The 13,219-nt window shown below is 45.6% G+C and overlaps 1 protein-coding gene across 2 annotated transcripts in view; it reads left to right on the top strand.

The window, feature by feature from the left end:
- The first annotated feature begins 2,663 nt into the window (after window positions 1–2,663).
- Window positions 2,664–13,219, top strand: part of LOC135258829 (IQ motif and SEC7 domain-containing protein 3-like) — a 113,317-nt gene continuing 102,761 nt past the window's right edge. For both annotated transcript variants that reach the window (XM_064342446.1, XM_064342447.1), the window contains exon 1: window positions 2,664–3,335. In XM_064342446.1, coding sequence (XP_064198516.1) covers window positions 2,821–3,335 — 515 coding nt within the window. In that variant the 5' untranslated portion in view covers window positions 2,664–2,820. The remainder of the gene's footprint in view (window positions 3,336–13,219) is intronic.

Raw genomic sequence — 13,219 nt, 5'->3', positions numbered from 1 at the left:
AATGCAGACCTCAATTACAAGTGCCATCCCTTCCTGAATGCCCCTCACCCCAGGCCAAAGCTGACACCCGTCAGATGGCAGATAGAAGCTGCTTGATAGTCAGACGGCAAGCAGAGCCGGGATGATGGATGTGATTCTATCTGAGGGCCAATGGCATTGGCCCGTACCACAGAGGCTGGCATGGTGGTTAAACCACTCAACCATCAAATCACTCGGGATTTACAGAGCTCTGATAACAAGTGATAACATTTTTTTTTGGGGGGGGGGGGTGGGGGGTGCTCTCAGAGGACGGGCCCTCAGGTTTGCCTTGCACAGTTGGATTGGGCAAAAAATGCGCACTGTGATTAGGCAGTCCTGTTAAGTGGCAGAATCCAAGTGTGCTCACGTTCAGTGTTTTTTCATTCCACATATAGGAAAGAACCACACAGCAGTAACTGCAGAATTAAATCCCTGCCTAATTATGAACACAATTACAAGTAAATTAATCCTGTACAAAGAAAAGTATATCTTTTTAATGAACACTCCATATTTAAACACCGTAAGTATGTAATCCACAATTTTGCCTCTTGACCTTTTCTGTACTGAATTTTCACTTTTACCACCAAGTGGTTCATTCTTTAACTCTCATGGGAATATGTGTCTTAAAGATACTGAGGTACAAAGCAAGCCTTCCAGCTTGCTTTAGCCAGTGGCAAGATTATGTCAAGAGAATATTGCTTCTTATATAAGATCCAGGCCATCCAGTGTACTCTTGGTATGATCTATCATATGGTCTTCAGTAAATCACGGACCTTTGCTGAGAGCACTAATGCCTACACTGCCCTTGCCCAGGGAGAGAAGTCAATAGTTTTTACTTCTTGTGGCGTTTATGTGTGTCCCTTCCCCCGCCCTAGGAATTCTGATCTGCAGTGTGTGTGTGTGTGTGTGTGTGCACAGGGATTCATGTGTGCATGCCTGCATGTTGTCTGTGTGTATGTGCACGTTTATGTGTGTGTGTGTGTGTGTGTGTGTGCATGCCTGTATGTTGTCTGTGTGTGTGCATGTTTATGAGTGTGTGTGTGTCTGTGTACATACTGTATGCATGATCATTAGGTCTGTATGTGTTTGCGTATGTTTGTGTGACTGTGTGTGTGTGTGCGTGTGTGTGTTTGTGTCTGTGCACGCGTGCATGTGTGTGTGCATGCACGCACGCTTGTGACATAATCAGTAATAGGGGACTGTGAACACATTAATATCTTTCAGTGCACACCAGTTCTCGGCAGGAGCTTGGCTCTCAACACAGCAAGAAATCGCAGCTTGACTACCTTTTCGTGTCCCTTTGCAGGCTTTGCCAGTGGTAGGTTCTAAAGAAGGAAGGCACAAACAGACTTTTCAGACAAACAAAAACATCCTTTCTTTGGCTAATATGCTGGCACATAATGGCCGTCCACTAGGGCAAAGGCTGGGACAATTACAGATGACAATAGATAACAACAGACAAGCTTATAGTAGTGTCTGTTCAGACCTGGCATGAGGCAACTTGCAGTTTTGGCATGCGAGGTAAACAACATCAAACACTGAGGACAGGCACATTCAATGCAGCTTTCCAGAGACTGATTTCACTCTCAAAACTGAAGGTTGATGCCTTACACCCATAATACTGTAATAATAATTTGCAATAGTACTATATCTACAACAATGATGATGATGATGATGATGGTGATGATAATAATAATAAGAAGAAGAAGAAAAAGAAGAAGAAGAAGAAGAAGAATAAAGCACTTACAGTGAGACAGATCCTTCCATGTTTTTAATTACTTGTCTGTCTGAATCAGCAGCAGGTTACAGTTGAATATCAGACCCCAGTTTGTTCAGTCCTGTGTTAAACAGAACATTTCCATTTTACAATATGTTAGATGTCCTTAGATGTCATCTTAGCTACCAATGAATACAGTTTTATTTAAAAGTACAGCAAATATTATACATGGGTGGTTGGCGTTTTGTCACATTCCATTACCCTCATACGAGAAGCAGTTTTTTTCTGCTTGTGTTAAACTGCAGTTATTTCAGTGTTCAACACCAATTACTTCACTGTAAAACTGACGGCATTTATCGCATTGCTATCTGGACACCCACTGTTTCAGTGTTAGGAAAGGAAACAGTTATCTCAGTGTTATGTTTGCCACAGCTGATTTCAGTGCTATGTCAGATGCCAGTTAATTCAACGTTATGTTCCACGGCAGTTATTTTGATACCGCATTAACATCAGCAGCCCAATTATGGCTCAGTAATGGTCTTATGTCTCCACTAAACCCAAATAGGCACAGCTGTTCTTCCTAGTTCTCCTCCACATCACGGTCCTGTCGAATCGCACATAGTGCTGTCTTTTTTCACTTGATACTCCATTCCACCTTTAAGGTTGCATTTTAATTTATATAAACACAGGCCATTTTGCAGTCATTGTACGACTGCGACTGATCTGCAATAAGTGAAAATGCTCAACAATGGGTGCTATACACAATTTCAACTTTTTAAAAGGAATGCCGGAGCTGAAAGGGTTAACGACTTTACGCAGGCTGACCGCACTATTGTACGTGTTGACATCATCCCTCTCCTTCAGCCCGTCATCCAATCCGGTCTTGTGTTGATCTCTCGCATCAGTACCATTTCCATCGTCTTCACCGCGTAGGCAAGGAGAGGGACCAGGGTACTCCAGCGCCTTCGCACAGAGAGACGTCTGGCAGTCGCGGAGAGCATCTTCGATCCACTCCACACATAGACGACGAGTGGCGAACAAAAAACACAGATTTCAATAACACGTTAAACCCTCGAATAACAGGCATGGAGAGCCTGTTAGATAATCCAATGAAAGCTGTCCTCTATCTGAAAGAACTGACGACCATCGTTCAGAACCAGCAGAGTTTGATCCAGACGCAGAGGCAGCGGATAGACGAGCTGGAAAGGAAGGTGGAAGACCTAATTGGCGAGAACCGGCAGCTGAAGGACCCGCACCCGGCGCATCACTACCACCATCACCATCCTTCCCCGCCGAGCTCCAGCCCGCAGCCGCCTGTCCTCGCGCATCAGCACCCCGCGAATAAAACCGCGACCCAGTCGGGTCATCCTCCGCAGCAGGTGAAAAATCTTCCGGCACAGCCACAGCAACCGCCGCCTCCGCCACCAACTCATCAGCCGCAGCAGCTGCAGCTGGTGCCCACCTCCCCTCCGTCCGCGCAGCCGGGGAAATCAAGCCCCGAGTCCGCCGAGGAGGACAAAAAGAGCCCCAGCTGCAAGTCCCTGGTACCGCAGACGCCAACGACACTCTGTAGGTCGGTGGGACTTACCAGGAAAGCAGAGTAAGCGGCTTAATTTTTCTCTGAAGTTATTATTATTTTTTAAAGGTCATGCATATTTCCAGTTTGAATATTTGAGACTAGGTCTCTGTTCGAATTATACCACTTTGAAGAGGTTGGCGGATTAGCATCTTATCTGCTTTATGAAAGTATAAAAGTTGTACTTGCGCAACGAGTACATGATTATTATTGCTCATTTGGGCATAGTGATGAAACGTATTTTAACGCCTCGATTTTACCTGAAGAACGTGCTCATAATAAGACTCACGTGAGCTGTGTTTATTTCTGTTGGCTCTTTGGCTGTGCACCATACAGCAGAAACGAAAAGATGTAATGGCATTTTTAGAGCACTGCAAACATGTTGTTCACCGATTTATTAATTTGATATATGTATAGATTATCATATCATTGCGTCACTTCGTTCATTTATAGAGCTAGGATAACATAATTATTTTCCTGAGCTAGTGCGGTGTGGTGGAAACAAATGGGATAGCTCTGCCATTGATCATCATAGAGCCGGATTCCAGAAGCACTCCGTTGGATCAGTTAGACCTTTCTGGAGCTAAAATGGGAAATGTTTTTCTTCAGCGCCAAAGCTAAACCAATTGTATTAAGGCTAGACACAAATAGCTTTGTCAAATCATATTCCATCCCTTATACCGCACTTGTATGCAGGTTATGTGTAGCATAGAAAAAAATAAAGTTCCACTATAGCATTACAAAATCATTATAAGATAAACATAAATTGTATATTCATGGATTCATTGCAACACTTAACAAGAATGTATGTGCATTCAAAAAAGCTGCATAAAAGTATAAATAAAACATGTTAACCTCAATTACTCTGACGTGAAATTCTACTAATCAAGCCTTAATACTTTTTTTTCTGAAATGACAATATCAGCAGGAATAGGGTGCGAACAAGCCTAAGTGACTTTAAAAAAACCCGCTTGCGAGTCTGCTCGAATATAAGTAGCCCATTCCTCTCCTTAAAATAGCTCTGCTGTCAGTATGAGGAATATTTTATGAACTAGCAATTTACGCCGTTAGGAACTGGAAATGAGGCTGCAGATCAACATCAGGACGCGAAAATCCATGTGCGGAAAAAATTTCAACGACTGCGTCACGATTTGGATATAAACACGACGCACCGGAGGACTATTTCCTGCCTTCGATAATCCAGCTGTGCGCTTGCTAGTCAAAGCTAAACATATCATGCCTGCGCTCGTGGGGTTTGTCCTCTGCATTTTGAAAAAAAAAGTACAAAAAAAAAAACAAAAAAAAAAAAACTGAAGCTGCAGTGAATGGCGTAATGAAGTGAGGAACCTTGTCTTGTTAGCCAGGTCCGTTGTGAGGGGCTGAGCCGCAGCTTTTCGCTCGGTGGGTGATGATGCAGTACACTCCTGCGCTGATGGGTGATATTCAGGGAGAGATCATTAGCTGCGCTCCCAGCGGGAGTCTCCACGGGATTCCACCGCTTCGAATAGTCTCGCGCAGGGGAAAGGCTGCACGACACGCAGATAGACTACATGTCAGGGGATTGATTTTTTTTGTCAGGTATGAGTGTCCACACCCCCCCTCCCTTTTCCATTTACGGTTACTACCATTTGTGGAATGCTGTTGATGGGCTCAAAACTTAACTGTGTCCTCGGTTTTGGCCATGCGCGCGCCTTCAACATTGTAATGTAGTGGCCATTCATGTGATATGATGACTGAAACTGTTTAGTCACGAATGCAATCAGTACAACAGCGTGCACAGAAAGAGGTCTGCATTTTAAGAATGTGAATGCAATGAGCTTATCGAAAAGGTTTGTATTAAGCTGGCGATGAATCGATTTCTCCCGGTGAGTTAAATCCTGCGCCGTTTTCGCTGCCCGCTGTAGTAAATACTTAATGGCTGAATGAAAGTGTCGGAGCGGGCGGGCGGACGTCGGACATCGATCGGCTTGTAGCAGGGTTGTAGCAGGCTTGCAGTTTCCAACAATATAAACAGGAATCGCTGGGCAGTGACGCCAGATGGAGAGAGCAGAGATTGTTTGATAATAAAAAAAAACTGTCTCCGGAGAGAGGCAGAGTGTTGTGAGCACGTGGTGTCTTGACGTGGAGATCACTATGGTAACAACGACAACAAAAGTACAATACCGTTGGCTGAATGCACTTCCCACATTTGTCAAACGTTTATCAAATAAATGCCCTGTTTTTTAATTAAATAAAGTAATGCTGTGTTGTGACTCTGCTGCTCAGTTGTCTTCTGGAATAGACTAAAAGGAGGTGATATCCAAGTATTCCTACATTAATTGAAGTAACTTGGCCCTTTTAATTTTTTTGAAGTCAATAGTCATGACACTAAATAGCCTCTGAAGGCCTCTGGGAGCTGTCCGTGGTGCTGTAGACTGCAGTCTCCATCCGCTCCAGTCTCTAACCCCAACTCTGTCAAAGAGTAGGCTAGAGTGGGAGCAATGGAGGATTCAACAGCCTCCTGCAAAATATTAAACAATTACACTTTGTAAAAAAAAAAAAGCATTTTTAATTTGCTTTCAGCATATCGATTCTTCCAAGAAGGAGTAAAAATTTTTTTTTAAACTTTGGCATTCCCCGGTTTTGGGTCCCTGAGGTCTGATTACGTATCTATTAGGGAGGAAGACAAACACACGGATGCCACGTACTGTTCAGGGATCCCGCGGGCTTAGCGGTCTCCAAAATACCAGCGAGGGCTTCCCGAGGAGGGCTCGCTTTGACGGGAATCTGACTCGTGCTCCAATGGTCCGTGAAAAATAATTTGATCATCGCAGATTGCTTTCCTTAAGTACAGGGCTATCCACCCCCGGAGGCTTCTAGCTCTGCGTTACCGCGAGGTCGGGATTATTTATTTCTTTTGCGGCAGCGACAGGGAAATAGCTCAGAGCACATCTTGTCTGAAACGAAGGATTAGTCCACTCCCGCCTTTTCGTTGGTAATTTTCTTTTGCACGCACGTCCTCATCCAGGGAAACATATGTGGTTTACAATGGACCCGCAAGCTATTTGCGTCTGTCTTCAGCTTCAAAGATTTATTTAGCTTCACGCAAAAGTAAAGCATTTGCCAAGCATCGCAGATATTATCCGCGACAATTGTTTCTATGCTATGACACGACCTGTAGCACTGCGAATGTGCCCTCGTAGCTGCAGCCAATGAAAGCGTTCCTCATCTGCTCCTCCAGTCATGACCTCACAAGGGATGCGTGACGATCAGGCCATAGGCCCTCTGGGGCGGGTGTGTCAGCATTTCGTTTGCACCTGATTTGGCGCTGTAACTGAAACTCAGACTCCACAGGGATTGTGCCAGGCCAAGGCCTGTGATAATGTCAGCTTGAGGCTCATAACCAGTAACACAAGGCCCTGTGGGGACTTAGCCAAGGGAATGGTGGTGGGGGGGGGGGGGGTTCAGTGGGCCCAAGCACATTGTTGTTGCCTCAGTGCCATGTATGTGCTCTCGTCCTGCTCATTGCAGTTCTGGCCTCTCTAATTCTCCTGTCAAATTGGGGTTGGGCCCTTTGGTTCATCTGTCAGGAGCCAGAAATAGCACTTTACCGTAACAGGGAAACATGTGCCAGGCTCAGCTCACCATGCTTAAAAGACTGAATCACCATGCACCACGAGCCTTGTTTCCGGCGCAGAGGCACTAAATAATAGACTGGCACATCAGCTTTGGTGCACTTGAGACTTTGGAGGTGCACGCATGCTTATTTTAAAGTCTGGCACCACTTGAGAGGAGATTAGCGGAACATCTGCAAGACCCTGCGATGCCAGGTATGCAATTTGCCCGCAGTTGGAGGCAAATGTTAAAGCAGTCCCAGGCGGCGTTGGCACCATGCTCAAGGAGGAAGGGAGGGCTCTGGCCTGCCAGCAGACTTCAAAGTGAAAAGGAAGCATGACAAGAACCTTCCTCTTTTTTTCCACCCTCCTAGCCACTGGGTATTTAACCCTTTAAGGTGTGAGATCACAAATATGTGCGTTGGAATGTTTTTAACTGAACATTCTAATGCTGATGTCACAATCACTACTGGTAATCGAAAGTGTAAATGGAGTTCTAGAACACTGAACGCTAACACTGACCGACTGACACTGAAAGGAAAAAAAAACATTCCAAAAAAACCTGCTGTTCAAAGGGTTAAATCCCATTAGAGGTGTTGTCTTGACTGAGGGGCTCTGCCTGTCCACTGTCTGGCAAGGACACCGCTATTTTGGCGAGAAATTGCAACTCATTATCGGTTGTGCATAGCTGTGGCATCCATGTGAGTCCTCCTTAGACATTAAATGGTGAATGGAACTGTATTAATGTATTATTTTTCCAGCAACTACAACCATACCAAAGGTCTGTACGATGCATTCGCTCATTCACACACAGGAGTTGTCTGTGGACTGCAATGACGTCCAGGTTAATCGGAGCGAGAGGGGAACACCGCGTCTCCGTCAAAACTCCGTCATTAGCGTGCCTGATCACGGCACGCCGGTTCTCTCCCTCGGCGAATCAGGACTGGCGGCTGTCGGCCCCATTACTGAGACACGGCATCACCCGGAGCTCTCCGTCTCCTCCGGCCGGCCGGTTGGAGTCAGACTCGCGGCGGTCGAAGGCAGTTAAAATGCAGTAAATCCCGACGCCGTGGCAGCGCTTTTTTACCGGAACACGTTTGAAGCGCTACCGTCTTCGCTCGCGGAGAAGTTGTCTTGGATGAAAACGAAGCGCTTTCTCAGGAATGAATGGCCTGAGAGAGCAGCCCTTTCGGAAGATGATCGCTCTGATGCAGAGAGCGCCACAGCAGTGTCCGTGCTGAAAGCAGAAAGAGAACCTTAGAGGGTCAGTGGGGATGAAATAAGAAGCGAACCGCGGCGCAGATCTTCCCCGCGGCTGATCTATTGCCGTCCTTCCCTCGTTAAAGGGCACCCAGGGCCTTTCTCTGAAACAGTGAGTGCTTTGCCCCACAGACGCCATTAATCAGACATATCTAATTGGAGCCTGAGGTTTGGAGATTGAGATTGTTTTGGAGAGAAAAAAATCAATGCATATTTGGCAATGAACCTGGGAGCCTTTTTAATTGGGTGAAGTGTACACAGATCACAGGATCGGCCACAGGAAGGATGTCTCTTGCTTTTTTTGTTGTGGTTGTTGTTGTTTTTTTGAGATAGAACATCGCGAAGCACCTTTAAAGGAAATCTCTGACGGCATAAATAATGTTTGGCCCAGCGCTTCATGACCCCCCCCCCCCAATTAACCCCCATCTCACATCCACCCCAACAGGAACGAAAATTACACATACACACACTTACACGCATGTGTGCGAACTCATACACACACTCGCACACACATACATGCACACACACGTGCACACACACACACACACACACACACACACACACACACACACACCAGTGTATGCCCACACATTAAACTGGAATTAACATCATGCATGCACGCAGCACTAAATGGGAGTGTCTTGCTTGTTGCTGAGGGTCGTTAGGGTGTTAATTCTGGATTACTGGGTGGAGATCAAATCCCTTTGATGCATAATTTTTCATAGGTAAATTATGCGTTCCCTGATGCAGCACAAGTGCCAGAGAATTTATTTTACATTACATTACATTACAGGCATTTGGCAGACGCTCTTATCCAGAGCGACGTACAACAAAGTGTATAACCATAACCAGGAACAAGTATGACGAAACCCCTAGAGAGAAGTACCGGTCCAAGTACAGGGAACAACCGCATAGTTCAACTTGGACCCTGGTGGTTAAACTGATTAACACTAACAACGAGAACGGCAACAACGCAATCTATGGAAAAATAAAAATAAATAAAAATACAAGTAGTCGTTAAGACTGGCGCATCAACTAAGTCACCTATTAAACAGCTGCCTAGTTACACCCCTAAGTTTAGTCATTTACGGGAGGGAAGGGAGGGATGGGGAGAGGTGCAGCCTGAAGAAGTTATTTACTTTTGAATTCGCCGTATTGTATCTCCATCTGCTTTCTGCGATGCTAATGGTAGAAGGTAGGCATCTACTCCAGTTTATATCCTTTATATCATTAGAAGTATGAAATGTGGCACTCTGCCTGGAAGATGTATACAAAAAATTTGGCTGGTAAGGAGCGTGCTATCAAATTTACATTTTTGTTCTGCTTTATTTTCGCAGATACAATTCAATCTGACTGACAGGCACTTGATTTTGCCTTGTGGAACAGGAAATGATGAGTTATCGTTCCTGCCCATATTTTCTAGTAGATGGAAAAAAACAAAAAAAAAAAACAATTCAACGGCTGTCAGAAGAAATTAATCAGAGCGTCGCAGGCCATCTACCACACACACGCCGGATATTCCATTTTATTACCTTTTCATTTTTATTATGGCTTCATTTTATGTGCGATGACAGTATAGCAGAGCAGAGTATCTGTCATTTCGAAGATTACAGATTGTAGGGTGTCACTATGCACAATCCTCGCTTGTTTACTCCACTGTTATTATTGTACCATAGCTTTGTTTACAGGAATCTTTATGACGATTTTCGGAAACCCCCCTCGCCCTGGGGGATTTTGATTTCAGGGAACCTTTAAAGGCATTTCCAAGCGTGACTGTTTGCTCGTCGATGCTGAAATGGAAGGCATCGCACCCTCCGCAGACAGGTTGTGGAATGTGGAATGTTTTCGGGTGATTCCGTTTGCCGTTGGAACACTTTTTTTCAACACGTCTTCGTAATTAAACCACCAGCAGGCCTATTTCGAACGCTACATCACTGTTCGTTTCACACTTCTGTTTTTGCAACAGCTCGTTTTGAGCTTTTTATGAACCTCTCATTTTTTGAACTGTCACCATTTCTCCCCTTGCCTCCGTGCTAACGCTCTGTATTTTAATGAAGGCTTGGGGACAGTGCGGGAAGGCAAGTATCAGGGACAGACATTGCCTGAGAAACCTGCCTGCTTTCAGCTCAGCTTTTGAAGAGGGATGCGGAACTGTAAAAAAAAAAAGAAAAGAAAAAGAAAAAAAAAGAAAGAAAAACAGGAGGATAGGGGACTGACCCAATTATGACTGCCAGCATCAGGATCACGGGACGGACCGCTTTGAAGCAGGAATCTGAGAGAGAGAGGAAAAAAAAGCTTTTAAGCTTGTTTTTTTTTGTCGATGTGATGCCTTTCCTTTTGATTGGACGATCCGCTCAATCCCGAGCAGAAGAAGGAACCTGCAGTGTGACATCACAAACAAGCTAAACTGAGCTGGAGTCAGTGAACAAGAGGGGGAGTGCTGAGCTGCTGTGACCCTCACATCTGAGCTGTGCTCATCGCAGACGGCGACAGACAGGCTCATTAAACCGGAAACACATGAAAAGTGTCTGTGTCTGGAGTTTAATGACTGTCCCCTAGCCTGTGTTGCCGGCAGACTCTGGCTAGGATGAGTGCCTCTCTGGTCAGAGAAGGAATATAAGCATACCTAGTATAAGTAATATAAGTACCAAGAACCAAGGCCTGCTAATATTGGTGAACCAAATCACATGCTTCCTTACACCACATCTGCTGATTTCAAGAAGAAGGATTGCTAAAATGGAGGAAGTAGCACACAACATACTCTCCTAGACCCTGGGGTCATAAAATGCTTCCTGGTTGAAAACAGGAGTTCAGAAAATGCCCATTACACGGCTCTCCCTGGGAGTGTGTTCCACGCTGGTGCAGCACAGAAGAGACAGATTAGACTCGAGGAACCGATTCTCCCTCCCAGCTGCAGAAATTCACACTGGACACCTTTGGGGCCATGTCCTGTCAGGCTCTTGAATTGAAATCAAATAAATGCCCTTTTGCCAAATTTGCTAAATGTGGGCACAGGCAGAATGCCATCCACAGGAAAACTAGTTTTGAAATTGGGAAGAAAGAGCCACGGCCACATTCTCTGGGAAGAACCAATTAGATGCTTTTGATGCTTTACTGTACATCTAAAAAGTTACTTATTTCTGGTTTGGAGGTGATGCAGGGCTAGCAGTCATGTTGCTGTGACAACGTTCAGTTTTACTGCCGTTAAATGATCAACGGCTTTGTTGTCGCTCGTTCCGTATCGTTGCGTCACAAAAGCCGCGCGCGTCGCTAATCTCAGGTGAAGGCCAGAGGGGTATTTTTAGGCCGGTGACTCACGCCCTGGCCCTTGAGTGTGGTGCCGTATCCCTGACGGGAATGGTTCTGACTGCCCTTATCGGGCCGCGAGCCAGCGACCGTCTCACGCGATCTGCGTCACGTCCGACCCACAACAGTTCGGCCATTTTACAGAGACGACGCGGCTGCATGGAAAGCTGAGGTCTCAGAACTGAGCTTTCCTCATTCAAGCCGCCTGATTCAGTTTAATACCCCTGAGAGCTGATGTTTTGCCGCTAAGAGCCATATTTTAAAATGTGCCATTTGGCCTGGTGCTAATCTCTCCAGGTCAAAGGTCAGGATTTAGCCCGTAGAATACGCATATCATGTACATATGACCTTACTCAGACAGGAAAACAAATACCATAAACCCGTCGCTGTAGGCTGGAACATATTGTCCTTGTATTGTCCCTGTCAATAGCAAGTGATGCTACAGTATGTGATGCAGGATATTAAATGGAACGGTCCCTGAATGAGAATGCTGGCATTTCCTTGCAAAAAACCCTGGCTTGATTGCAGCATTAAACTGTGCTTTTAAGTCTACATCTATTTATAGGTCGCCTATTCGAATGCAAGGCACTGGTGAACACAATGCAAATAATTACTCTCTTGATAAAAAGTGTTAGCATCAATGGGTACTGATAAAGTGTCGGAATGTCACCACCCCTCTGTAGTCTATAGCATTGGTTCCTCCTAATGATGAGGCACAGGCCTACAAATAATCAGTCCTTATTGTGTTGCAGGACATACCTGTCCTCCATTTCAGCTGCCTCTGTGGGTATGGGAGAGGAAAGTGTGACTCAGGATGCACAACCGAGGGGATAAAAAATGCATGTGTGTGTGTGTGTGGGAGGGGGGGGGGGGTTGTTTAGTATTTTATATTACACAGTACAATGTCCAGTGTTAATTCACCTCGAGCAGTGTTAATTCAACACTTAACAAATAACATCCGGTCCCACTCTGGAACGTGGGACCAAATGTTATCTGTTAAGAATTGAATTAAATGAACACTGTTACAGTTGAATTAACACTTTACTGTGTACGTTTCTGGATAAATTTGTATATTCCATACGTGAGTGCAGTCCCAGTAAGGGGGACCCCCTCAGTCTAAAATAACCTTCAGACCCAGGACACTACACAGTTGTTCTTGACTGAGTTCTCAGCCCGTCTCCCTTTGAAACATGAGGTCACAAAGCACTTTTGACCAAGACAAATTACAAAACCCCATCTGCTGCATGAAGTCGGGTGATAAGGTGACTGCAAACATCCAATCAATTTCTCCTCCTGCCTCTCACCTTCCAAGTCCAGTCATTTAGCTGCCCATTGCCACAGATCCTGAACACCGGAAAACTCTGTTCGGATTAATTCGTCAAACAGGGAGATTTCCGCTTGTCAGCGGGTCATGTGACTTTCACCATCACTCTGAAGATTACGGCGGAAACATCTGGCTGGGATGAGTGGGGACTGCTGAGCGTGCAGCACACTCGCGTCGGTGTGTACAACATGTCTGACTAATTCAACGCCAAGGACTACATCTATCCCAGCAGGCCGTAAGCAGTGTGCGTAGGCTCCTCTCGCCTCTGGCAAACTTCCTTCCTCTAAGCCTCTCTCTGGTGCGTCTCTCCCCCCCCCCCACCCCCCGCATCCCCATCCGTCGTCTGATTGGATGACCTGGTTTTGCATCACACAGGCCCGGGGTACAGTGGGGAACGGCTTAGACTCTCAGCAGCTGTTGCTGTT

This window comes from Anguilla rostrata, chromosome 7 (genome assembly GCF_018555375.3).
Source record: "Anguilla rostrata isolate EN2019 chromosome 7, ASM1855537v3, whole genome shotgun sequence".
NCBI lineage: Eukaryota > Metazoa > Chordata > Actinopteri > Anguilliformes > Anguillidae > Anguilla > Anguilla rostrata.
This window is presented reverse-complemented; position numbering and strand designations above follow the sequence as displayed.